At 56.4% G+C, this 28,000-nt stretch overlaps 1 protein-coding gene across 1 annotated transcript; it reads right to left on the bottom strand.

Annotated features, from left to right (window-relative positions):
* On the bottom strand, positions 1-28,000 carry RAB43 (RAB43, member RAS oncogene family). Its single transcript, XM_007179170.2, has 3 exons — positions 27,657-28,000; positions 6,413-6,596; positions 1-3,661 (listed from the first exon to the last, which is right to left on the bottom strand). The coding sequence occupies exons 1-3, from the start codon at positions 27,852-27,854 to the stop codon at positions 3,411-3,413; spliced, it is 633 nt and encodes a 210-aa protein (XP_007179232.2). The 5' UTR covers positions 27,855-28,000; the 3' UTR covers positions 1-3,410.

Raw genomic sequence — 28,000 nt, 5'->3', positions numbered from 1 at the left:
CTCGTTACAGAAACGTTTAATGGTTTAGGAATGCGTACACTCTGGCTCTGCTAAGTCTCCATAAAGGCAACTTTTCCATGTTTTAAAAAATAGATTCGCTATAAAGATTTATATATTCATAAATAGGCAACGTGAAAACTCCCCAAATGCAATGGCATCCTTGGGCTGAGGCCCTCCCCACCCCGGCCCAGGTGCAGGCTCAGAGGTCTCTGAGGTCCCAGCCTCGGCAGCCCTCCGGGGAGAAGTAACTGCATTCAATGTGAATTAGGAACTTCCTCCAGCTTCACGCCTGCTGGGGCTCGTGTCCTTGAGCTCCACCCCGACACCCACCCCGCCCTCTGGGCCGGGCCCATGTCTCTGGCTCAGGAGTCCAGATCCCTGTCCCTTGCCTGCCCCCCTCCCGGGAGCATAAAACACCAGCCTTCCTCTGGTCCTCCTTCAGTCCAGGCCACAGACCACCCTCCTCCGCCCGGTGGCTGGGACACTTCCTGGCCCTCCTGCCCGGCTTCCTCTCCTGGTCCCTGGCCCCTGACCTCACCTGCTCCTGTTCTTGGGTAACTTATAAACAAAGGAAGAGGCGCTGGGAGAGGGAAGAGGCGGGGCCGTGCTGTCTTACACACTTCCCCGTTGTCCCTTGGCCAAGTCCATCCGTCCGGGCCCATCTGACAGAGGACTTAGGCCCAGAGAGGTAGTGAGGCCCCCACCTGCCAGGGCACCCCAGAGCAGGCAGCCGGCAGCACGCCCCGGGAGGCCCTGGGCACTGGCATTTGGGTCTGAGACGGAGGACCGGAAGCCTCTAGGGAATGGCTTCGGCCCAGGACGGGAACCTCGCGGGCCAAGCGTGGGTAGGGAAGGAACGCATTCTTGCCAGGGGGTATGGCGAGCAAGGGACCAGCTGGGGCCTGTCCTCAGAGGTGTCCAGCTGGTCATCTGTGGGATTCTAAATGGCATGCGTTCAAGGGCAGGGCCGGTAAGGGGGGGAGGGCAGGAAGGGGTCTGCCTGGACAGAAGCTGCTCCTGTGGGCAAGACGGTGCAGGGGAGAAGGAACGGAGCTGTGTGAGGCCTTGGACACCCGCGCGAGGATGGACTGCCTCCCGAGGGCCCGGGGACGACTGGAAGGTGTCAGGATGGGGGAGGGACCTTTCACAGCTGCCGCCCTCACAGCAGCGGGATGGTGCTCAGGGTGGTGGAAGCCCAGGCCAAGGAGGTCAGGGAGGCATCCAGGGGAGGAGATGGGGCCCATCTGGGCAGAGGGGCCGGGGGCACGGTTGTGGGGCGGGGGAGAAAGTGGGGAGCCCGAAATGACCCCTGAGTTCTAGGCTACAGCCCTGGAGTGAGGCTGCTTCGTGCGGAGGATGGGTGGCAGGAGACCCACTGGGCCCTGCGATTGTGAAAGGAGAGAGTGAAGTGCTGCTTCCTTGGTTCTGGGTGAGGAAGGGCCACCGTGAGGCCACCTCCCCCGTGCAGGGTTCCGGGCACAGGAGTAGGGGGATGGCTCACAGCCCAAGGTGGCAGATGAGCCCCTGTCCCTGGTGTTTCCTGTACCTGTGTACCCTGGATGCGCCCGGCAGCCCGGCAGGGCTCCTTGTGGAGGAGGTGAGCTGGGGGCCTCCCTCCTTCCCTAAGCCCTGTGAGGCAGCCCTGGGCCCGGGGTCAGTACCTGTGCTCGCTGGAACTGGGGCACAGTCCCGGCCGCTGCTCCTTGCATGCACCCCACCCCCCAGAGCAGCAGGTCTGTGCAAGGCGGTCTCTGTGAGACTTCTCTCCCAGCTGGGCCTGGACTGAACGCCCAGCTCTGCCCAAACATCAGCCCCCAGCAGAGAGGTCATGGGGCTGGAGGACCTCTGCCCTTGGCCTGAAGGGGGCCCCTCTCTGGGGAACCCCTCAGTGCAGGCACTTGCTACTGTGCAGGTGGAGGGGCTGGACCCCATCCCATCAGCAGGGACGGGGGAGGGAAGCCAGGCAGCCTTCTTGCTCCCAGTTCCCACCCCCCTCGGCCGACAGCGGGCTGACCCCTGCTCAGCAGCTCCTGGCCCGGCCAGGCCAGCGTCCTTCCCCTCCAGGACCAGGCTCAGCCTCCGCGGCTGGAAGGGCCAGCAGCCCTGCCCGACCCGCCTCTTGGGGCTGCCTGGCAAGGTCCGACTTCCTGCTCTGCGTCCAGGCCTGCCTGGGAGGGTTCGACGCAGACCAGGTGCTGGGACGGCAGGCAGGGAGCCCGAGTGCAGCTGTGCGGCACCTTCGGGCTCTCAGGGGCCCTGGGCTGTGTCTCCCTGACGTGGCCTTGCCCACGGCTCTGAGAGCAGCCGATTTCCTGGGGCCCCACACTCGGGGGGGCCTGCAGGGCTGAACTGGGCTGATGGGAGGGACTGAGGTTGGCTTGGGAAGACCACCTGCTCCCCCAGTTTGGTCCCTGCGCCCCTCTGAGCTGCACCCAGAGAACGGTGCTGCTTCCAAGGGCCCCAGTGATCCTGGTCCCCTGCTGTCTACCCTCAGTGCCCAGCGTACGCAGAGGCCATTAGCGTGGGTGGGCCCAGACCCAGGCCTGCCGGGGCCGCACCTTTTCTGTGTGGGAAACTCTCTAAGCTAGACTGGGAGCGGCGGGGGAGCTGGCGCTCTGAACGTGGCAGGAAGGATCTCTGCAAGTGGGGTGGGACAGGCGGGGCTCAGGGGTGCGAGCATTTACTTTTCCCTTAAATGTCCACACTCCTATCTCATTCCCACTACCCCCCAGCTTCTGAGAGCCAGAGCTAAAGGATTCGCTGCTTTTGCAACCTGAGTGGCAAAACTTTGGGCCCCAAGCCAGCAGACGAGCGCTGTGGGCCGTGACCCACCGTCGTCCCGGTGAGAACGAGAAGCTCCATGGAAATGGGAGAGGGAGGCCCCGCTGAGGCAGGAGCCCGGCCCGGGCGCCCATGAGCTGAGAGCCGGCCGTGAAGGAAGGAGGGAGGCAGGGACCCCGGGACGGAGCTCAGGACCGAGTCTGCTGGGCCGTTGCTCCTGCACAGGAGGCCCTGGAATGCCCTGGGAGGACCCGGAGCTCCGGCCACATCCCTGGAAAGCAACACCCTGCTGCGGCCTCGGGTGTGAAACGGTCCCACTCCCAGCCCCTGGGCCAAGGTCCACACCGCTGGGCTCGGGCCAGTCCTGGGACGCGCGTGTGGCGGGGACAGCGGCTGGCTGGCAGGAAGGGCCCCACACCCTACCCTGTGCCAACAGGGCCTCCCGCGGGAGGAATCCTGCTTCTTCCTTCCTGGAGGGCAGTGCTCCCATCAAGCATCCAGGCCACAGGCGGGGTAATTCCAGGCCTTTATCTGGCTGGCACCCTGGAGGCCAGCTCTGGAGGGCTGGGCGAGGCGGCCAGAGGGCGGGAGGAGGTGGGGCAGCCCCGCCTGCCTGCCCTGCACCCCGGTCAGCACCCGCAGCCCCAGCTCTCTCCGACGTCCTTGCTGTCCAGCTGGATGTGGTCAGCGCCCTTCTCGCTGAGCAGGGGGCCCCCGTGCCGCATGACCAGCTCCGTGGCCACCCTCACGAAGGCCTCCTCCACGTTGCTCGAGTCCTTGGCCGACGTCTCGATGGCGCACAGGATGTCGTGGTGCTCCGCCAGGCTCTGCGCCTCGGCCAGCGGCACCTCCCTCAGCTCCCTGAGGTCCGACTTGTTCCCTGCGGGGAGGTGGGGCAGTGGTGAGGCCCAGGGCCCAGGCGGGCGCAGCTACAGCTAGAGGCAGAGAGCCCTAGACTCTATCTGTAATGCTCTTATCCCATCCTTTAGTCCCTCATCTCATCTCTTCCTTATCTTTGCCAGGGGCTTGTGCATTTTATTGCTTTTTCCTAAGAAATAGAAGCGGGAAGGTTTGGTGAAAAGCACAGGGCGCTTAGAGCTGGAAGAAGACCTGGGTAGAGACGCCAGCTTGCTGTCACCTGCTGTGTGACGCTCGGGTAACTCACTCCATCTCTGAGTCTCAGCCTCCCCATCTACGATGCCACCCTCCGCGGAGTAGGGATTAAATGACACAGTGGACACGAGCTAGCACCTAGCGGGCACTCCACCAATGCTGAAGTTAAAGAAATCTGGCCTTGCTATTTTTTTTGGCTAAAATTTTGTCATTATTCTGATTATTTAGGCTCTCCTATTTTCCTTTGGAATTTTTAAATTCTCTGTAAGATGGTGGGTTTTGATTATTTTGCTTTTCTGATAATAAGAGCACAGACTACAGCTGCCCCGGAGAGCACACCTTTGCTTCTCCCATGAGGTGTGAGATGTTTCATGATGTTTTAAATAATCTGGTCAATTGCTCTTTGGTCCAATTTCTACAAGAATTTTTTTTAAGTCTCTAAGTGATTGACTTTTATAATGTGATTATAGGGACAAAAAAAATAGATAAGCATCTATGAAGATCTAGGGACTTCCCTGGCGGTCTAGTGGTTATGGCTTGTTGCTTTCACTGCGGGGGCCCAGGTTCAATCCCTGCTCGGGGATCTAAGATCCTGCAAGCCACGCGGAATGGCCAAAAAAAAGGAAAAAAAAAAATCTGAAATTTCTTTGGTAACCTTAAACAATGCAGCAACCAATTTCAATGTTTGGAACTTATTTGGATCCTGATTTCAACAAACTGAAAAGAAAAGCACATGTGATATTTATGAGCAATTATAAATCTGACCACAGATCAGCTAACTTGATTGTATTAGATGTCAGTATGTTTTAAATGTGAAAAACGTACTGTTATTATTATATATTTTAAAGTGTTTGTATCTTTTATAGATTCACGCTGGAACATTTGCAAATGAAATCATTTGGTGTTGGGATTCGCCTGAAAATAATATGAGGTCGGGGAAGGGGCCGAGGGCTGAAATGAACGTGGACAGGACTTGCCGTCTCTGCTGAATCTGGGGTTTGTTACGCTGTTCCTTTTATGTCTTTGTATAGAATGCTCTACGATAGAATGTTTTATTTTAAAAGTCCTGGATTGGGAATTCCCTGGAGGTCCAGTGGTTAGGACTTTGCGCTTCCACTGCAGGGGGCCCCGGTTCGATCCCTGGTCAGGGAACTAAGATCCCGCAAGCCGAGCGGCGTGGCCAAAAAAAATTAAAAACTAAAAAAAAAATAAAAGTCCTAGATGAAAGGGGAGCATCAGGCCAGGTGGGGAGAGCTCCCTTCCTGCCCGGGGCGTCCAGCCCGCCTAGAGCACCCACACCCCGGCCCAGGCCCATCTGCACTTGCTCACCTTAGAGGAATCAGCCTGACTGTTGGGACGAGGACCCCAGGGACCACACACATGGTCCAAAGCTTCTTGAATCCAGGCCCGGGAAGTTTATGCAGGAGGAAAAGGTAAAATGGAGGTCACGGCACCCCCTGCAGCGTCGGTTCTCAAAGTGGGATCACTGTGTCACCTGGGAACTTGTTAGGAATGCACATTCATGGGCCCACCCAGCGCTCCCGAATCAGATGCTCTGCGGGTGGTGCCGGCGTCTGCCCTCCACCAAGACTTCAGAGTAGGGCTTCCCTGGTGGCGCAGTGGTTGAGAGTCTGCCTGCCAATGCAGGGGACACGGGTTCGAGCCCTGGTCTGGGAAGATCCCACATGCCGCAGAGCAACTAGGCCCGTGAGCCACAATTACTGAGCCTGCGCGTCTGGAGCCTGTGCTCCGCAACAAGAGAGGCCGCGATAGTGAGAGGCCTGCGCACCGCGATGAAGAGTGGTCCCCACTTGCCACAACTGGAGAAAGCCCTCGCACAGAAACGAAGACCCAACACAGCCATAAATAAATAAAAAATAAATAAATAAATAAAAATTAAAAAAAAATTTTTTTTTAAAGTTTAAAAAAAAAAAAAAAAAAAGACTTCAGAGTGACGGGGAGGAGCGTGGACACCTGAGAAGCGCCCCCTGCAGGGTGGCCGACAGAGCAGGTCACTGAATTACGATCGGCCACGTTTACGTGCTCACAGGCTATGTGGACCGGGATAAATGACTTCACTTTTCTGACCCTCGGCCCTGTCCCTGACACACGAGGAGCAGGCAGGGTTATGAGAACACACATGATGAAGACTGAACTAGCCTGGACCAAGGTGCGGCCACGTGGCGAGCGCTTCCTGGCCTGCGTCGTCTCATTTCCACTCTGACTGTAACTTTACAAGTGATTAGCAGGATCCGAATTTTCTTTTTTTTTCGGCCGCGCCTCGTGGCATGTGGGATCTTAGCTCCCTGACCAGGGATCGAATCCGTGCCCCCTGCAGTGGCAGCTCAGAGTCTTAACCACCGGACCTCCAGGGAAGTCCCCGAATTTTCTAGATCATGGTCCTGGCTCCGCTCCTACCTGGCCAAGCTCAGCCCTCTCTGTGCTCTGCTTGCCCTTTGTTTAAAAAGGAGAGAGAGACAGACAGACAGACGGGTGGACCGCAGGGGCCCCCGCTCACCGATGAGCAGCTGCACGATGTTGGAGCCCGCGTACTTCCTCACGTCCTCGATCCAGTGAGGCACGGACAGGAAAGAGCTCCTCTTGGTGATGTCGTACGCCAGGATGGCCCCGTTGGCGCTGCGGTAGTAGCTCTGGGTGATGGTGCGGAAGCGCTCCTGGCCAGCCGTGTCCCAGATCTGCAGCTAAAGAAACAGGGGTCCCGTGAACCCGGGGGTGCAGCCGAGCGCAGGGGACGGGGAGGCCGAGCCCCCAGACCCACCCCCAAAGCGCTGCGTCCGGGGGCAGGCCACCGGCCACACCTCGGCATGCACCACGTAGGATGGGCCAGAAGGTGGACAGAGCGGAGAGGCCTTCTGAGCCCTCGGAAGGCAACTCGGCGGCCTGAGCAGGACGGGGGGAGCAAAGGGGAGGCGGGCAGCCCCGTTTCCACCTCCAGAGTCCCAGGACAAGGGGGTGGGTTCTGCACCGTTGCGGGAAGCACACTGGACCCCGAATCCTCTCTGCCCGGGACACCAGGCTCGCTGCTGGCGCCGTGTCCAGTGCCCGCCCCTCTGGGCCGCGAGTGCCCGCTGCCCCCGCCGTCGGGAGGCCCCCAGCACTCGGCCTCTCTGTTCTGCCTCAGCGGCGCCGGGGAAGATGCTCACGCTGGGCAGGGACGGCCCGGGGAGGCTCCTCTCAGGCGGCCTCTGCCGTCAGCTGACACAGCCTGCTAACCCTAACCCCGGTCCCAACCCTCCTCCCGCCCAGGTCCTCACTTCACCAGCACCCATCAGGGCCGCTGCCGGGCCTGCCTGGACGGGCGCCCGGGGGGCGGGAGCAGCCCTGGCTCCCAGCAGCAGCAGCAGGATGGCGGCAGAGACCCCAGGTAGGGCGGCGGAGGCTGGGCCGGGGGCCGACCTGGACGGTCACTGTGCCCGGGCCAGGAGGCTGCGCCGCGGCGGGCACCAGATGGGCGGGTCCAGGGCTCTCGGCGGCTCAGGGCCTGCCTTCTCCGCTCCACAGGCCACAGGTGCTCGGGGCCCTGAAGGTGACATCCTGAGCCGCGGGTCATCCAGCCTCCTCCGCGGGCACAAGCACTCTGGGTGCCTCTTTATCCCGTTCTCAAGGGGCGTCCAGGGTGGGGACAGACCCAGAGACCTCAGACAGTTCCTGCGGGCAGGGCCTCTGGCCCTGGCACTGTGGAGGTGACCACCTCTTCCTGGGCCTCACAAGAGGGGTCCACCAGTTGACGCGCTCTGAGCCACGACTCGCCAAACCAAACCCCCGGCCTGAGACGTCCCATGTGCTCTGCAGGGTGGGAGGCTCCAGGAAGCAGGCCCCGGGGCACAGCTCACACAGGGGTGACGTGAAAGGCGGGACCTCGGCACCACACCAGCCTGGGATCCAGACGACCTAGGACTCCCCTCCACACCCCAGAGGGGAGCATCAAACACAGAGGCCAAGCAGACACGGGAAAAGGCAACTTGGCGGAAACAGAAACTAGGCAGAGTTTCTCAAAACAATCTCCAAAATAATCATCAGTGTTTTCAGAGATAAGAAAAGGTCTATGAAATGATAAAAGGACACTCTTATTTTAAGTAGAGGGAACATTCGGAAAGGAAAAATGAGCTCTTGAAAATTAAAAATATAACATAAATGAAAAATGCAACATAAGGGTTGGAAGATAAACTTGAAGAATTTCCAAGTAGGGGAAAAAAATGCAAAGAGATGGAAAGAGAGAAAAGGAATTGTGGAACCAGCCTAGAAGGTCCACCATCAGGATAGTAAGAGTTTTGGAAAAAAAGAATAGTAAAATCAAAGAAATGCTTCAAGAAAATTCCGCAGAACTGATTGAAAAGGCCCATTAAGTACACAATGGAGGAAAACAGACCCACACAAGACACTTGGCCATGGGAACTCCAGAACAGTGAGGAAGAAGAAAGGACCCTAAAAAGTTGCAGGGAAAAAAAAGAGAGAAAGGAAAAACGGGTTTGAAGGCTTCACAGAAAAGATCCATATCGCATTAGACATTCAATGAAATGATGCCTAAAATTACAAGGGAAAATAATTTCCAGCCTAGAATTCTCCACCTAATCACTATGAGTCAAGTGCGATGGTTTAACAAAGGCATTTTCAGACACAGGGGCCTCAAAAAATTTACCTTCCTGCCCCCCTTTCTAAGGAAGCTGCTGAAATCAACCAACAGGAAGAAAATGGGGGATCCAGAAAGAGAATTCAACTCAAAAGAGAGGCGAAGGGAAACCCCGGGGTGGTAGGGAGATCCCAAGACAGCAGCCAAGCCGCGAGCCAGGATGCAGGCCGGCCGGGAGCCTCCAGTTCCGGCAGAGTATTCAGTGGCCGTGGAGACCTCCCTCCTTAAACAACCGGCAGACTGAGAAAAACATGGGAGGCTACTGTTTTCAGGATGTAAACAACACAGCACGAGACCCTAATTCTTGAAAGAAGCAAAACTCGTGGAAGGCGCCTCAGGATTGCCAGCAGTCTACTGGGGACGGTTTCCTGACCACAGGACAGGGGGCTAGACTCCAAGCAGGGCACGGAGCCTGGAGCAGCTGGTGTGACTGAGATGAGGAGCGATGTTGGGGGGGCCCCTGGTGGGTCCTAGCCCGCGGGCTCCGCGCACAGGGTGAGGCTCCCAGGTTCTAACCAGAGAGGGGCTCCTCCGGGGGTGAGGACACACCAGGGGTGGAGGCTGAGCAGTGCTGGGGGATATTCCAACCCAGCCACGGGGAAGAGGCCGCCTTAGCACCTTGCGAAGGACCCAGATACTGAGCTGAGACATCAGGAAGGCTGTGCCCTACGAGTGAGGACCACGGCAAGAGGCGGGCCTCCCGACACCTGCCCAGGAAACCCTAAACCAAGCTCTCAGGTTTGGAGGCCGCGTTCTGTCAAGGTAAAAGGCTAGAGAAACACTGTCAGACGTGCACCTCTCTGCCCTAACAGAACATGAAGACAAGCCACACAGGTTCAAGGTGATCAGCCAGTCACTGAATTGACTACTAGGACATGAATCAGTGCCCTTCAAACACGATCCAGAGCCACTACCCAGTATCAACCAGTATTTCCAGTATACAATTAAAAAACTGCTACACATGCAAAAAAAAAAAAAAAAAAAGGCAATTTGACCCCAAGAGAGAAAAGCAGTCAATAGAAAATGATGCCAAAATGGCCCAAATATTGGATTTAGCAGACAAAGACTTTAAAGCAGTTATTTTAAATATGATCAGAGAATTAAAGGAAAATATGTTCGAAGAACTGAAGCAAAATATCACTCTTTTTTTTTTTTTTTTTTTAAATAGAAAGTCTTTATTTATTTATTTATTTATTTATTTATTTATGGCTGTGTTGGGTCTTCGTTTCTGTGCGAGGGCTTTCTCTAGTTGTGGCAAGTGGGGGCCATCTCTTCATCGCGGTGCGCGGGCTTCTCACTATCACAGCCTCTCTTGTTGCGGAGCACAGGCTCCAGACGCGCAGGCTCAGTAATTGTGGCTCACGGGCCCAGTTGCTCCGTGGTATGTGGGATCTTCCCAGACCAGGGCTCGAACCCGTGTGCCCTGCATTGGCAGGCAGGTTCTCAACCACTGCGCCACCAGGGAAGCCCAAAATATCACTCTTAAGTGGGCAAATAGGGAATTTCAGTTAGAGGAATGGAAATTATTTCTAAAAACATATTTTAAAAGGGTCAAAATTCTAGAACTTAAGTGGAAAATTCGTTTGATGAGCTTAAACAGCAGAATGGAGACAGAAAAAAAGAATCAGTGAACTTGAAGAAAAATCAATACCAAGTATTTAATCTTTGATTAAATAAGATCTTAAATCTTAAGATAAGCCTCAGTAAATCTCAAAAGATTGTATTCTTACAGAATATTCCTCTAGCCACAGAAAATCTGAAACAGAAATTAAGAACGCTCTGGGAGAGACTTCTTCAAGAAGATGGAACTGAGAGGCATCAAGACGTTGAGGGGACAATTACACAGTATGTGGGGCAGATGGAGAGGGTGAGTGTGCCAATTAGGGGAGAATTTGGAGCTGAGTTAATGGTAAATACATAGACCCCACGCGGAAACAAGATGATCACTACCACCAGGAAAAACGAGGGAGCACAGGGAGTGAAAGACAGTGCTACGTGGCTCAGCCGTGAACAGCTCTTACTAACCAAAACGTGTTCATTCAGCCATTTCAACAGCGCTTACTGGACACCTGCTCTATGTTCTAGGTACCAGAGAGAGCGGAGGAAACAGACGCAAATTCCTGGGCTCAAGCTTACAGTCTAGTGCAGGAGACAGATGCTAAGTAAGATAATAATAAGTAATACGGATATATATTTGTTTATATGGAAATACAGAATATAAATAAAATATTTATCATAAAATAAGTAATACAATAATCGGTATGCTAGATAGTGATAAGATGGAAAAAACAAGCAGGGGAAGAAGTTATCAAGTATGGTGAGGAATGATGTTTTAGATAGGAAGGCCTCATTGAGATAACAGTTGGGTAAAGATCTGAAGAAAGTTAGCTAGCTGTGCAGATGCCTTCGAGACAAGCATTCCAGGGAGAGAGAGAGCAAGTGCAAAGGCCCTGAGGCAGAGACATGACGGGTGCACAAAGATAAGTGTGTTGGGAGCAGAGTGAAAAGGGAGAGACAAATGAGGGATGACCGAGGAATTGGGCCAGATCACGCAGTGCCCTGGAGACCACAGCAAGAACTTTGTCCTTCACTGTGAGTGAAGGGGAAGCCAGGGAGTTTTGAGCCAATCAAATTTACTTTTAAACAGGATCAGTCTGACTACCGTATGGAGAACAGGTCAAAAGGGAGCAAGGCCAGGGAACTCCCTGGTGATCCAGGAGTTAGGATTCCATGGGTTCACAGCTGAGGGCGCGGGTTCAATCCCTGGTCGGGGAGCTAGGATCTCGCAAGCCGTGCAGCCAAAAAGAAAGAGGAAGGACAGAAACGGGGAGCCCAGTTAGATGGTTGTGGCCATAATCCAGGTAAAAGACCACAGTTGTAGCAGTGAAGTTAGGGAGAAGCGATCAAACTGGGGCTATGTTTTGCGAATAGAACTGAAAGGAACTTAATGCTGATCTAATCAACATTACCACACACCTCTACTGGGAGGATGCAAAGTGTGTGTGTGTGCACAGCGCACATGCGTGCGTGTCTGTGATGGGGGCTAGGGTAGTGCTGAGAGTTAAACCCTCATCTTCCAAAGCAGGAAGTCAATAGATGATGCGTGTACCTGGGGCAAGAGGGGTAGCAGCACAAGCAAGAGAAGGAGAAACAGAGAAGAGCCGGAAGCGATTGCCCCCAGAGGTTGGGGGCAGAGGGGAGTATCAGGGGACCGTTTTGTAACAAGCCTTGTTGAACCATCACACACAAGTGTAACCGATAACAATTAAAAATAAATTAAAAACCCAACATAACAGCTACAGATTACAGTATGTGGGTCAACCCACTCGTGAAATCTGGGCAGTAATGGAGGAAATATTTTTGGAAAGTAGGTCCTTCTCATGACTGGTAATATTCTCATCCTACTTCCCCACATCAGAGCCAGGGGAAGAGGAAGAGCAGGGTCAGTGCTCGGGCCCGGCAGCCTGAGATCCTGAACCAATCCCGCCACTTCCCACCTTGGTGTCTGCAGGCTAAAACCTAATTCAGTTTTCATCTGTCAAAAAAGGGGCCGTAAGGGTGAATGATAGACTCAGCGTGCTGAGAGCCGAGCGCAGATAAGGGGCTGGATAAACGCGTCCACTTAACAGTGTTACTGAGCTGGCATCATTTGGGGCTGGCGTTTTTAACACACGCCGAGGAGCTTTAATGCAAGGTAGAACACGTAAAGCGCCCAAAGAAAGGCACACCGGGCTGTGTGCACGACCACACATTTGTTCATTCAGGACGAACTGAGCGTCGGCCGTGTCCCAGCCCCTGTTGGAAGGACTGGCAATGTTGCAGGGGGTGAAACAGGAACAGAGTTCCCTTTCCAGTAAAAAGGAGGCAGACGAGGAGAAGGCCAGTGGGGTACCTGCAGAGAGGGGGGACGAGCACCCTGAAGAAAGCACAGGTAACGGGAGGGCCTCCCCGCGTGGCACCTCCGAGGGTGGTCACAGAAGGGGGCACCTGGGCTGAGGCCCCTGCCGGTCGTGGGGACAGTGTTCAGGCGCAGGGGACAAAGGCCCAGAGGCAGGACAGAGCCTGCCACGCTGGAAACGCAGCAAGGGCAGTGTGGCCAGATGGCAGCAAAGCAGCACCCCGGAAGGCGAGGCTGTCGGCGGTGCCGGAGCCAGAGCCCGAGGGTGGGCGTTACTTCACTGTGGTGGGAGACGGCGGCAGATCGTCCGAAGCAGGGGATGTGTATCAGACGCCTCTCATTCCGCTTCGCATGTCTCAGCAGCACCCTGTGCTCCAGCCATTGCCGCAGCAACCAGCCTCGCACAGAAACAGCCTTCGAGCCTCCCTGATCCTAGCCCGGGAGGCCCGCTGGAAACCACCGAGCACTCGGGACTCATGACCCAGATGAGAGGGACCCACCCGCCTATGGAATGACACTCAGCCAGTGCAGGGCAGGAGATGCTGGGCCCGATCAAGCCCCACTTGCTCACAGAGGGACCCACATGAGAATGCAGCCTCCACAGCCTTTCCTCCCTCCTCTGTTCTAGAAACAGATGAGCTCCGCACACGCTCTTGCCTACGGCTGTCCTCAGGGAGTCCAGGCAAAGCCGGGACGTGCCCCGACTTATGTCTGTAAAGCTGCCGGCTGCTGGGTGGAGGACGGTCCTACAGAGGCGGCCCTACGGCTTGGCCCGAATGCCCCGTGTGCTCCAAGAGCTGGGAGAAGCCAGGCTGGGAGCGGCCCCGCTTTCCGGCAGCCAAGCACGGCTCCTCCACCAGGCAGGGCCCCGGGGAGGCTGCGGAGAAGGTTAACAAGGCTGATCGGCCACCTGAGCTACCGGAGAAGCAGGCGAGCAGAGCAGCTTCGTCCTGAGCCATCTCCCAGGCAGCACAGGCCCGGGCCCTGCCTTAGAAACCAGATCAGAAGCGCCGCGTGGACGCAGTGGGCAGAGACCGTGAGCCCCACGTCACAGAGGAGAAAGCCGGCTCTGGAGGTGTCGTGACTGGCCGAGGAAGGCGTCTCGGCATCGTGCTGGGTCCAAGCCCGCGTGCCTGCCTGCTCCCCGCCACGGACCTCGGCAGGGGGCCAGCGCCCAGGAAATCATGGGTGTGGAGGCCCCTCTGCTCTGTGGCTCCCGCGCCTTCACACGCATCACCGCCAAGCCGGCACCAGGCTCCCTGCGGACGGCCCCCACCCGCCCAGCGCCCGGTCCACGCCCCGCACGGCAGCCCCTGTGGAGCCGCCAGAACCCGGCTGAGATCCTGCAGCCCCTCCGCTCTCCAGCCTCCGCCCTCAAGTGCGTCCCCCGAGCCCTCCGCATCGCCTGCAGGCCCCACAGGACCCGACCTTCTGCCGTCGCCCACCCCGCGTGTCCGGCTCCCGGGAGGCCGCATCAAGGCCCCTGCCTGAAACGCTCTTGTCCCAGACCCTCGCCATCCCAGCCCCGCACCCCACGGCCCCTCCTCAGCCCCTCCGCCGCCTGGCGGGACACAGGCGCACACGCACACTTCTTAAATGTTTACTGTCCCTCCCTCACGTGCGACTCTTGAGGGCAGGGGCTGTGTCTGGCTGGCTTTCTGCATAAGCCCACCAGCCAGCACAGCACCTGGCAGGTAGAAGGCGCTCGATGAATACACGGTCCGTCGGCCGGGTGAGCACCTGCCTGCCAAATTGAAGCCGCCACCCCCGCCCACCTCCTTCCCCACCTGGAAGTTCTCCACCTGCACTCACTGGGCAGACAGACGGCGCCTTGTTCACGGGCCACACCCGAGCCCCTCCCCGACGCCCGCCGGCCACCCACCTCCCAGCGGACACATCGCCAGTTTCTCCGACCTTCCCAGCCAGGCTGTCTCATCTGACAGTTGACTTTGGGGGAAATTCTCTGGGCTGCTGATACCCAGAGTGAAGTCCGGAAGCATCTTTGGGGCACAGAGGGTAGGACTGAGGCCCGGCCAGGATGGAAAAGGGCTCCCAGAGCACGGATGCTCGGGAGAGGGGAGCTGCCCCCCTCCAGCTCTGCAGGGGTCACTCAGGTGACCCCTTTCAAACAGGTGGGGTGGGGATTTCAAGGGGAAGTACGGTATCAAGGTGAGGGACGAGGCTATTTTCCCTTCTAAGCGCCACACCTGACAACTCCCTGTTCACACCATCCCCCTGGGTCCCCACACCCATGAAGGGTGTTATCATTTTGTCATTATCTCCTTTTCTAGGATAGACTGCATTCCTCTTGACCTTTTGGTGAACTCCTACCTAACCGTCAGGGCCCCAGTTCAAGGTCACCTGGTCAGTGGAGCTTCCCCAACGCACAGGCCTGGGCCCCACACCAAGCGGACTCAGCTTTCCTTTCTTTGTGGTCCACAGCCCTTTACTCTTGCCTCTACGACAGCATACAACACAGAGGATGTCAACTGTCCCAAACTTGGGTGCCTTTGGGGGCCAGGCAGGGGACATAAAATGCAGCAAGGTGACAGAAAAGGATATCCTGCCTAAAGCAAATTCAATAAAAATAAACCAGCAAATCACCACTGCGCAGGCCAAACGAAACGGTTCACGGTGGGAACTGGCCCAGGGCTGTATGTGCGGGGCTCCTGGTTTGTAAGTCTGCCTCTCGCCATCAAGAATGGGCTCTGGGGACTTCCCTGGTGGCGCGGTGGTTAAGAACCCACCTGCCAATGCACGGACACGGGTTCAATCCCTGGTCCGGGAAGATCCCACATGCCGCGGAGCAACTAAGCCTGTGAGCCACAACTACTGAGCCTGCGCTCTAGAGCCCGTGAGCCACAACTACTGAAGCCCGTGTGGCACAACTACTGAGCCTGCGCTCTAGAGCCCGTGAGCCACAACTACTGAAGCCCGCGCACCACAACTACTGAAGCCCGCACGCCACAACTACTGAAGCCCGCGAGCCTAGAGCCCGTGCTCCGCAACAAGAGAAGCCACCGCAGTGAGAAGCCCACGCACTGCAACGGAGGGCAGCCCCCTCTCGCCGCAACTAGAGAAAACCCCGCGTGCAGCAACGAAGACCCAACATAGCCAAAAATTAAAAAAAAAAAAACAAAAAAAACAAAAAACGGGCTCTGGTGGGGACAGACCCCATCTCATTCCTTTGCAACCTGGCACAGAGCAGGCGCCTGACCAGGAAGGAAGCCCTCTGAGGGCAGGTCCTGCAGTCAGGCCAGTGGGAGCGAGATGAGGCTGGCGGGGCAAGGGCTGCTCCCCAGGGAGGGTTCCCACGTGCCCCGGTGGAAAGTCAATTCTGCTTAGTAGGTTAAACAAACCTAATAAATAAAATCAACTGCACCGTTGGCGATTCAGGTCCCAGAACCTTTGTCCAGCACCATCCCTCCCGATGGAAACAGAAGAGGATTTTATCTGAACAGCCTTTCTCCCGCAGGATGAGGCCGGCAGTGGGAAGTTCCTTGCTTCTTCATAGCAGTAAGGGACCTTGGAAAAATTAGTTCTCAAAACAAAACTCCAAAAACTGGTTGGAGAGACCCAAATACGAGCCTCCATGCTGCTGTTCATTGTATCTCGGAATGTGGGGAGTCTGAACCAGGAGGTGGTCTGCAAGCTACTCCCCAGCCAGCCGCTGTCACTTCTGCCTCAGTCTTCAGGGAAGAGCTCAGCCCCGGGCTTGAAAACAAGCCTCGGCCGAGAGGCAGGTGCACTTTCAGGAGCAACGGTAAAGACCCTGCAAAACCTCCAATGTGTTAGCGGGCGAGACAGGCAGGAGGGGATGGAGGCTAAGTGAGGAGAACCGGGGCAGCAACACCGGACGGTGGGCCACGTGGACCTGACGCAGACGCGCCTCCCAGCGGCTGACAAGGGCTGCAGACGGATTCCTGGGCCCAGGTTCCTCCCGCCCCCAAAACACGACTGCTCAGGATCCCAGCGTCGGAGGCAACTTTCTGTGTCCCTTGTCACCATGCAGCTCTCCCTGTGGAGCCACCACCACTGGAAGAAGGGAGGCGGGACCGCTGGTTCCCCGCCCTGCTCCGCCAGCCGGGGGACCAAGGGTGATCAGGTGGTTTCCCGGCACCTGCGTTTCACCTCCAGCATCTTGGGAACAGTGGTGGGAACCCGGGTGATGAAGGTGACAGACGCGCTGTGAGCCCCTCCAGGCTGACTCTGCCGGAGCTCCCTGTCTCGGTACATTCCATCCTCAGGCAGCCCTGCAGGTGCATCTTAGAGCCTTTTACAAGACGGGTCCCAGGGCGCAGGAGAGGAGAGCTCAGTCTGACTCCGAAACCTGTGCCCTTCGCCGTGTGCACGGCTCCTCCACAGACCATGCCCTGTGCTTTTTTCATGAAACCCCCTCCTCCTGCAGGAATCAGTCAGCCTGTCCTTAAGTCCTGGCGGGAAGAAAGGCCCAGCCTCCGCCCATGGGGGATGTGGGCAGCCTGAGCTCCCGGTGCAGCGAGGAGGGCCTGGGGAGCTGGTGGCCCTGTGCTGGCGAGCAAGGTGGGACTCACCGGTGGGCTCTTACCGGCTTGTAGCCCCTTCAGGCACAATGGGGTACGTGGGGACGAAACCCAGGCAGGACGCCAGGCAGCAGTCTGTGCCCCCCAGGGAGGTCAAGAGCAGGGGCCGCAGCGCCTGGACCAGGACTTGCGGCTGGGCCGCCACCCAGCATGAGACAAAGCCAAGCCATTCGCTCCTTGGCCCAGCGCACACCTTCCAGCATGACCGGAAGGCGGCTCCCACGCCCCACGGGGCCCCGCTTCCCCTGATTGGATGAACACCACGCCCTCTCCTGCCTCCGGGGCTGCACATGAACACGGCCCAGGAGCACAGCCCCTGTCTTTCCTCACTGGGAACTGTCCTCCTTTAACGCCCCGCTCCAAGCCCGGGAAGGGGACTGCGCATCGTCTGTGTCCTGGGCACCAGGCAAGCAGCCCCGTGACAGCACGGCACCCGAGCAGGAACAGTCCGAATTTCAAATATCTGGTCCTGCTATGGCCACAGTAAACACACGTGTGCTTGTAAGGCCGCATGATTCAGTTCCTGGTTTGGCAGTTCAGTCCCTGCAGCAGCAGTATGGACGGCACTCACGCTACTTAGGTGCTTGCACGTCTGCCCCCCAAGCCAGACGTGAGCTCCGAGGCACAGGGACGCATCTCATGTGTCTTCCTTTTGTAGGTACTTAGAACAGCACCTGGGAGAGAGGAGGTACTCACAGAACAAACCCTGAACCCACTGACGTGCAGTTTCTGTCCTGGGTGTCACATGGCAACTTCCAGCCAACAACCACGGTTAAGCTCGACAGAGCACCTTCTAAGTTTCAGGTGTTTTTCCCTTTTCATCTCACTTAACTTGTCTGTTGCTCCAGACAGAAGAGGCCAGCTCAAGGCCCTGGCTCTTAAATTATAACCCAAGAAACAAAGGAAACAAAGGAAAATGGAGCAAAAAGGAATCTTTAACGATAAATGTGAGTGGAGATCAAACTTGGCCTCACCTCCAGCGGGGGACCGTCATCACGTCCCGCCTGCTGTGGGGCAGTGTGGGCGCAAACATTACCCGTGAGCCATTCTCGCCAAAACCCCTCCACCCGAGTGTCTCTGAACCTCTAAACTCAACCTCCAGTTTACAGAAAATACAAAGGATAGAGGAACAAGGGAAAAGACACCACGAGGGAAATGGGAGACAAATCCAGAAAGCGACTCTTAAAAAACATCAGTCATCAAAACAGAAGTGAGACATCGTTCTGGACTAAACCCACACTGGACTCCAGCTCAAGGGGGAAAACTCTATAAAACACATTTTGGAGGAAGTTGGGGAAACTTAAAAATGGACTAAGTAGATGCTTATAGAAACAATGGCTTGCTTAGGTATGACAACACACTGTGCTTATTCTTAAAAGCTGTGTGTCGAGGTATCCAGGGGTGAAGTATCATGCTATCTGCAACTTACTTTCAAATAAAAAAATTTATATTACACATACAGAAAAATAAGGCAAATTCAGCAAAACACGAGCAACTGTTAAATCTATGTAGAGCATATATGGGGCTCACTATGTTATTCTTCCAACTTTTCTATATTTTTTAACTTTTTCACAGTGAAAAATTGGGAAAAATAGAAGTATGAATAATATCCTGAGAATGAAAATATTACGGATAGGAAAAAGTACCAACTGGAGATCTTGGAAATGAAAAACGTAATTGTCAGAATACAGAAACTAAAGGATGAAATGAACATCGGAATAGATGCAGCTGAAAAGTCAATCAGGGATCTGGAAGGTGGGGCACGGGCTGCCAGCACACAGCACAGCAGCACACGCTGTCACTACGGAGGCCAGACCCTAAGCCCAGCTCCCGCCCTGCGCACCCTCCAGAGAACAGGGAAAATGACACGAAGGGATGAATCGAAGCAATACAAGCGAATCCCATAGAGCTTCAAGAGCGCGGGACTTTTCGTACTGATTACACCCACTGAGTTCGGAGGGGATGAATGGGAATATCCCATCACCTGGAGAGAGTGCTTTACTCACCTGCCAGGACACACGGGGAAGGCACGGTGTCAGGTGCAGATGCACGGAACGACACGGTGGGCGTGACTTGGGGGGTGGGGGGAGCGCTAGGAAGAAAAACTAAGCAGGGCGAGGAAGGGATGAAAAGTCACTCAGACCTCAAACACACGACCCAAGGACCCCGCGACAGTGTGCGGTTCCACGTGCACGTGTGTCCGGAAGGGGCGGCTCCGCGGAGACGGGCTGGGGGAGGGGGGACAGGCGCGACTGCTGGCGGCTACCAGGTTCCTGTCTGGGCGATGAAAATATCCTAGAGTTGACCCTGCTGAGTATTCAAACAACAGGAAAAAACACTGAATTGCACACTTTAAACGGGGGAATTCACAGTATATGAATCATATCTCAATAAAGATTTTTTTTTTAAAAGGAACTTGGGGGCTTCCCTGGTGGCGCAGTGGTTGAGAGTCTGCCTGCCAATGCAGGGGACACGGGTGCGAGCCCTGGTCTGGGAGGATCCCACATGCCGCGGAGCGACTAGGCCCGTGAGCCACAACTACTGAGCCTGCGCGTCTGCAGCCTGTGCTCCGCAACAAGAGAGGCCGCGACAGTGAGAGGCCTGCGCACTGCGATGAAGAGTGGCCCCCGCTCGCCGCAACTAGAGAAAGCCCTTGCACAGAAACGAAGACCCAACACAGCCAAAAATAAATAAATAAATAAATAAATAAATTTAAAAAAAAAAAGGAACTTGGTACAGTACTACTTTGGACACGATGGTCAGGTAAGGCTGACTTACGTAAAGCAAAACAATGACGTGTTGATGTACATACACACGTACACACACACAGCAAACTGCCCCAGGCATCCTAGCACACGGGGGCCTTCCATCCCCCCGGCTCTCGCATGGACCCCACTCTGCAAGCTGAGGTTCCGGACCCACCTCCGGGGCAGACATGCCCCTCCCCCTCTCTCCGCCTCCCCCCCCCCCCCCCCCGCCCCCACTCTCTCCTTCATTCAGCCAATACTGGTCAAGGGCTTATTCTGGGGAAAATAACCCGATGCAAACTGCAGAGCTGGAGTTTACATTGAGGTATTTACCTTGTGATTTCAAGATTAAGGTTGATTTTTCCCATGTATTTCATCTGTAATGCAAACATGGCAGATACTGACAATTCAGAGCTGGAAAACTGAAGTTTATCCTGTGATCCATTTTTTTCATCGTGAAATCATCCACTGTTCGTGTCCCCAGTACAGACTTAAAACCCGAGAGTAAAAAACAAGTTAAACCAAAAAAATCACAGTGTTTCACTGAAAAATATAAACACAGTATTTTTAATTTTAAAAACCCCTGATTTTTACACTTCTCAGGCATAAAAAAAAGGCAGAGGTGGGGCTTTTTGCATGGCTTGAGACTACACGCAACTTTCCTCAAGGAAAATGGAATCCCTCAGTAATCGTGGTCCAGCCTCCTCACATGGCGCCCACGGAAGCTGACATGCGGAAGGGAAATGACCCGCCGACTGTCCGCTGTGAGGCGGAGGCCACCTCTGCAGGCCTCCGGGATCAGGACGAACCTTGTCGCCCACACATGGCAACTGCCCTCGGGCAAGGCCCGGCCTGACGTGAGCCTGGACTCTGCTTTCACAGTCAGACCTCATCTGGGACCAAAGGCCTCCTGACAGCGTGGCAGGCTCTGCTCCGGTGGCCTCTGACCCTTCTGAGTCACCAAACCCACCCTGTGATCCAACATCCGGAAATACTTATGCAATTTCCCAAGGAGACCACTTTGAGAGGGACAGGTCCTAGCGACACATCTAAGCTCCAGGTTGTTGCCTTTTAAACAACCTGTGTGGAAAGTCACATACCTGGTCTAGGGCTACTCTGACCTCTTCCTGGGGTAGGAGAGGGAGGCCTGCAAGGCCAAGCAGAGCAGGTAAGAAGGGAGGGGACGCGTACGTAACCCACGGAGAAGGGCGCTGCTAGTGACTAACAGTCCTGACTCACTACATCCCCAGAGCAGGTTGCAGACGCCTCTACCTACCAGCACTGGCTGTACGTTCAATAAAACAGCATTACGGGGCTTCCCTGGTGGCGCAGGGGTTAAGAATCCGCCTGCCAATGCAGGAGACACGGGTTCGAGCCCTGGTCCGGGAAGATCCCACATGCCGCAGAGCAACTAAGCCAGTGCGCCACAACTACTGAGCCTGTGCTCCAGAGCCCGCAAGCCACAACTACTGAAGCCCACACGCCTAGAGCCCCTGCTCCGCAACAAGAGAAGCCACCGCAATGAGAAGCCCGCGCACTGCAACAGAGTAGCCCCTGCTCGCCGCAACTAGAGAAAGCCTGCACGCAGCAACAAAGACCCAACACAGCCAAAAATAAATAAATAAATTTTAAAAAACCAGCATTATGTAGGCCATTCTAGAAGGCAGGCGCTTTCTTTTGTTCACACTGGCCATAAGCACCCCTTCTGCCAATTAATCTGAATTAATAAGGATTTGTTTAACAAGCAGATGGCATTAGTATGTTGATGTGACACCGCTAATCAAAATGTAAGAAAATGTAAAATGCAAGTGATACACGACGGCCCAGATTTCACATTGGTCCCAAACCTTTCCGTGTGTGTGTTCATGCACGTGTGTCTGTGTGTGCGCACACGCATGAGCTCACACATGTGCGTGTGGCGGCTGGTAGTGGTAGAGGGCGTGCACGGCAGTGAGGAAAAGGCGCCACACAAGGAGCTGGCAGGCAAGGTTCTGGTTCAGACCTGCCGCACATGGCCTTCATTTCCCCATCTGTGAAATGGGGTCTCACTGGGCGGCTGCAAGGACCAGGCAGAACAGAGCACGAGAACAGTGGTGAGAACTAGGGAGACGGGGGACTCAGGGAGGGAGGGCTGCCCCCTTACTACTAAGCTTTACGATACCTCACGCCCAAAGCCTCTCTGCAAGGGCCACACAGGGGCTGACGGAAGGAAGGAGAACACAAAGAGGCCGAAACACCAAAGGGATGGAAGCAAAGAAAGGAGGCAGGTGGAGGCCCTGAGCTGTGAGGAGGGCCGGTCTGGGCGATCCCGCCCCCCTGTGACCCCAGTGGGCTCGCCTTTTCATACACAGTGGGCCCTCCACGGCACGGACATGGGGATTCTGCCTTCATTTCATCGCTGGGGAAGCAGATCAGTGCCCAAGGGCAGCTGGGCAGCCAGGCTGAGAAGCTGAGCCTCCCGAGACCCGGGCCACCATCTCTCTCAGGGGACTCACGCCCGTGTCAGCTCCCACCTGCTGATGCTCTGCTGTGCGTCAGGTCCTTAAGCTAGGGGTTGACAGGCGACAGATCAGGAGCGGTGATGCCACGTGCCCCAGGCGGCAGAGCCAAGATTGTGACCTGGGGCCCGAGGCTCTACCACTGGCCCCCTTCCCACCATCTTCCCACAGCACGTGCTGCCTCGGGATTGGCAGAAACCTCAGGAGGCAGGTTCGTTTTGCCACGAGGATGGTTGTCACCGGCATCAAGGACAGATTTCTTCAGACAACCAGCGTGACCCAGAACTTATCTCTTATCTAGCGATCCTTTTGCTATTTCTGATCAAAACCGGAAGAGTCAAACCAATTTTATCCAAATAGGAAAAGCAGATGAGCAAGGCCAGACCCCCAGCTGGAAAGGCTCAGGATGCAAACTTTAAAAAGAAGCGCTTTGGGACCAGGAGAGCGATGGAGCGCAAGGTCCCGCAACGTGGAGCCCCGGGCCCCAGGGCAGAGACTGAGCTCTGTGCGGGAGGACCCTGGCTGCCTTCCCAGCATGGGGACAGTGACCCCGACAGAAGGCCGAATAAAGGGGCCCAGCTGTCCAGGGCCGACCCGTGTGCGCGTCCCCTGTGAGGTGCACAGCCCGGTTTACTTAAGAGGCCTTTGTGTCGTCCCAGATAAGGGTGGGTGAGCAGCATTCGGAGGATGTGTTCAGGATTTAGAACCGGCTGAGATTTCCTGGCGGACGGTGAGGTGCGGAGGGGCAGGTTAAGAAATAATCCTAATAATAATCCCTAGGGAGGAAAATGCTAACAGCAGCAACAATCAAATAATCCCTTATGTCTGTAATTCCTCGGTTTTATCCACAATAGCACTTTCAAGATAGACAAGAGATGGGTAGCATCGTCTGCCTTTTCTTACAGGGCGTCAGAAGTGGAAAGGAGGGTTGGGTTTTTTTTGTTTTTTTGTTTTTTTTACGGTACGCCCTTTTATGTCTTTGAAATTTTGAAATTCTGAACCATGTGGATGAATTATCCAAAAACATACAAGGGGAATCTGTAACTATTTTGAGCGTGTCCACAGCCGTCCAACAACCCTGAGAAGTAGGCAGAGCAAAGATCCTTCATTCCATTTCACAAAGGAGGAAGCCCGGGGCTCCAGGAAGGGACAAGGGACAGGCCAGGGCTAGGATGAGGCTGCACAGACCTTTGGACACCTAGTCCATGGTTCTCCTGCAGAGACATCACCGCTGAGAGGCCAGCAGCTCCCAGAGTTGCCCCCAGCTTCAGCCTGCACAGCTAGAGCCCACTGAACTCACACAGGGCCGCCCGGGGGCCCGCGCCACGGCCAGAGCCTTCCCACCAGCAGGGCTGCTACGGGAGCTGCCCAGGGCTGCCTGATGCTCTGTTAGCTGACAACACCCTGACACTCCTTGGGGTTTCCACCCTCATTCCTGAAAGTCTAGAAAATGCCCAAGTCCATATGCTTCTCTCCAAGTGCGGTGACCACAGTTGTCTTTTCACTAGAGTCATTAACGTGCAGAATCTCAGGGTCATCGTTACGAACTGAGAGGGACTCAGAAGGGTAGTCAAGTGTAAAAATAGGCGCTGGAATTAGGAGCCAGGGAGACCCTGGGTTCAAAGCCTGGTTTTGCCACTGACTTGTGTGGGGCCTTGGGCGTGTCGGTCACTTCCTTTATTGTGGCCTCAGCTTCCTCCCTATAAATAAAAATCAATGAACACACAGGTAGTGAGCACCGTGTGTCTGACACTATTGTAGGTGCGGGGATTCACAGGTACACAAGGCGGTGTCCACTTTCAAGGAGCGGACACTGTACGGGACAGACTCACAAACAAGGGAATGTCAAGTCCTGGTAAATGCTATGAACCTACCCCGTAAAGGGACGGAGGGCCTGGGAGGTCGGGGAAGGCCTCTCTGAAGAGCTGGTCTGTGCAGTGGCAGCCGAATGATGAAGCAGCTGTTACACGGGGATCTGGGGCTGGAATGTGGCAGGCAGGGCAGCAGATGCAAAGGGCCTGAGGCAGGCATGTTGGAAGGACAGAAGGGCCAGTGAGGCTGGGGACTGAGTGTGGGGCAGAGGCAGGGAGATGAAGTGGCTGAGGCAGACAGGGGACCAGCTCTCCAGGTCAGGTGTTGGGATGTCATTCTGGTCGCAAGAGGAAGTGACTATAGAAATAAAGGGATTTAATTCAATCTGTGATGTTCCCAACTTTTTATTTTTTTGGCAGCAGAACTCTTCAGTCAAAGACAAGCGGAACCTCAATATAAAACCGGATAAAAGTAAGCTAGTTAAGGCCCCTCTGACCCTGCGGTCTCTCGGCCTCCCCCCTTCAGTCCGCAGCTCCCCAAGCACAGAGCAGCTGGAAAAGCGCTAGGTGATCTCTCTCTGAGGTTCCTCAAGAGCCAACGAGAGCCAGCAAGCACAGGAGAGGCGGCTTTGAGATCCTGCTGGATGCTTGCTGGACCCTAGACAGGCCTGGGAAGGTTTTAAACTAAATCCCTGATGTGGACATGCTTTCTCCAGAAACAACGACGATAAACTCTGGCTCCTCAAAGGTTCCAGTTAAAAACCACAATGTTGAAACTATAGGGACAGAAAACAGATCAGTGGTTGCCAGAGCCTGGGGTGAAGGGAGGACGCTGACACAAAGGGACACAGGAGAACTTTCCGGGTTGATGGAAGGAATCTATACTCTGAATGTGGTGGTGGTGACAGGATTGCATACGTTTGTCAGGATTCACAGAACTCGACACCTGAAGTGAGGCACATTTACTGTGTGGAAGCTGAACTTCAATAAACTTGATTTTTAAAAAAATCACATTGCTGGAAGACACCCCAGAGATAGTTTATGGGTGAGGAAGAATGACCTGCCCCCGCTGAGTCCCGAGAGTCCAGCACCTGGGGCCGGGGAGGCTGTCCTCTCACCCCACCCACCCAACTGCAATTCACAGTCTCTTCAGTGCCTGGGCCTCAGGATTCTCTGGCTGCAAGAACAGGAAGTAAATACTTGCACAGGCTTTCCCACTCCATGCAATCAGAAGAAGCAGTCTGGTGTAGGGAAAGACCCCAACGCCCCGGAGTCCAAAAAGCTGGAAGAAAACTTGCACGTCTGTCACTTCCCAGCTGTGTGCCTGGGGAAGCCTGCCCCGTGTGAGGTGGGGTTAATCACAAGAACACATCTGTAAAACAGCTGGCACACATCAGACTCTTGAGAGGGGTAGCCGCTGTTAACTCTTAGGGGGGTTACCATGCCTACACTGCTCTCCTGATCCCAGAAGCACCCGGCTGCCTCCCAAGTAGAACAATCTGAAGGTGACCAGCAGGAAAAGAAATCGAGAAGTGCCTGCCCTGCATTGCATAACCTGTGCTCGGTACACAGTGCACCCAGGGCTCTGCACAGGTTATCTCCCAGGTAAACAGGAACACCCAGCCCCTCCTTGACCACCGTCAGCACCGGGAGAGGGGAAAGAGGAGGGGAGGGGAGGGGAGGGGAGGGGAGGGGGAGGGGAGGGGAGCGGAGGGGGGAGGGGGAGGGGAGCGGAGGGGAGGGGGAGGGGAGGGGAGAGGAGGGGAGGGGGGAGGGAGGGGAGGGGAAGGGAAAGGGTGGGGAGGAGGGAGGGGAGGGGAAGGGAAGGGGTGGGGAGGGGGGAGGAGGGAGGGGAGGGGAAGGGAAGGGGTGGGGAGGGGGGAGGAGGGAGGGGAGGGGAAGGGAAGGGGTGGGGAGGGGGGAGGAGGGAGGGGAGGGGAAGGGAAGGGGTGGGGAGGGGGGAGGAGGGAGGGGAAGGGAAGGGGTGGGGAGGGGGGAGGAGGGAGGGGAGGGGAAGGGAAGGGGTGGGGAGGGGGGAGGAGGGGAGGGGGAGGGGAAAGGGGAGGGGAGGGGGGAGGAGGGGAGGGGGAGGGGAAAGGGGAGGGGGAAGGGGAAAGGGGAGGGGGAAGGGGAAGGGAGGAGAGGGGAAGGGAGGGGGAGCGGGAGCGGGCCGCCTGCTTGTTTACGCCTATCCTTCAACTCGCCACTTCCCCGTGGCTGCTGGCAGCGTCTCAGGGCACAGACTCATCCGCGGACCCCATCCCACAGCCCTTCCCTCACCACCTGCTCCAAAGGGTGGTCCCGAATAATGACTCAAAGTTTCCTGCCACACCTTGTTCTTTTTTCCTATTCTAAGGAGACCCAAAACACACAGAAACCCAAAAGACTGTTAAAAAAGAAAAAAAAAAAAAGCAACCCTTCTGGCAGGGAGTTTCTGCTTCCCCTGTCACATCAACTCCAGAGGCACCGTGTGCATGGAAAGGCTTTTGGCTGACTTTTTCTCCATGCTGGGGCAGGAGGGAGAAATTATCCCAATTTTGCAGAAACAAAGAGCTAAGCACCCTGGCAAAAGGCAACCGGTAGCAGGCCCACAGCAGCCCAGGGAGGCCGGGCGCCACAGTACCGGGGCTCCCGGGACTCAATCACCCGGCTCCACCTGAAAACACGGAGATACCAGGAGATGCCCTGGCCCTGTGCTGCCCCGCCCAGGGCTCTTAGGAGCCGTCCCGGAGCCGGTGGGAACTCAAAACCACCAAAGAGGGGAAAGGATTTCCGTCCGGCGCAGTTCAGTCAAGTTCCCGAGCAAGAACAATGGTCTCTCGCTCCGTTCGGGAGGGCTGACACCCAGGTTAAGAAACGGATTCACTAATGACAAATATTAGTTATCAGACCACTGCCAGGACTCTGGCAGCCACATCCTGCCGGCTTAGTGCGGAGCCACTGCCAAAGCTCGGTCCTCTCCCCCACCTTCCGGGGCCCGTGAAGTGTTCAGTTCCTATCGGGCTGCAGCTGGGGGAGGGGACCTGGGCCGCCCCGGCCGAGTAAAGTTCCACCACCAGGTCCACAAAGAGACTGCAGGGAGGCGTGGCCAGGCCGGAAATTCTGACAAAAAGTTTTGGCCCTCCGGTCCTAGAAGCAACTACTTCCTGGTCCCTCCTAGTCGTGGGGGTGTCTCTTTCTGCCTGGGGTCCCAACCCGAGGGCCGAGCTGGGGCCTTCGACCGCAGTGGGGCAGGCCGGCCAGGCGCCCCCCGTGCCCGCACCCGAGGCGCTCAGCCACCGGGCACCGGAGACGCTATTCTGGAGCAAAGTCCCCCGGGGTGTAGCTCGGAGGGCAGGGCCTCTCCTCCGCACTCCCCCCAGCACGAGCACCCCAGCGCCCCGAGGCCCGCGCTCTGCGCCCAGAGGCCGGCCCCAACGCCCAGGCCCAGGCCTGCTCGGACAGGGGGCCAGAGGGGACCCCAGCCCCCGCGGACCAGTCGGGTGCTCGCCGCGGCCCCCGACCCCGACCCCTCCGGGGAGATCCTCCAGGGCCCTGGCCGACCCCTAGCGCTGTGGGGCCCGGCTGCGCGGCGACCCCGGGCCGGGCCTCCCACCTTGACCCGCTGGCCCTGGATCTCCAGCGTCTTCATGGTGAAGTCCACGCCGATGGTGCTGCCCTGGCGCTCGGAGAAGACGCCTGTCTTGAAGCGCTGCACCACGCACGTCTTGCCCACGCTCGCGTCGCCCACCAGCACCAGCTTGAACAGGAAATCGTACTGCTCGTCCGGGTCCCCCGGGCCCGGCCCCGCCATGGCCGCGGGAGCCCAAGGGCCGGCGCTCCGGACGCTAGGGCGGCCTGGGCTCGCGCAAGCCGCGGGCCGCCTGGCGACGTGGAAGCGCCGCAACACCTGGGGAAGGGGCGCCACCGCCCGCCGGCCGCCCCGCCCCGGCCCGCCCC

This window comes from Balaenoptera acutorostrata, chromosome 10 (genome assembly GCF_949987535.1).
Source record: "Balaenoptera acutorostrata chromosome 10, mBalAcu1.1, whole genome shotgun sequence".
NCBI lineage: Eukaryota > Metazoa > Chordata > Mammalia > Artiodactyla > Balaenopteridae > Balaenoptera > Balaenoptera acutorostrata.
Note: the sequence above shows the minus strand (reverse complement) of the source record. Positions and strands in the feature narration are given on the sequence as shown.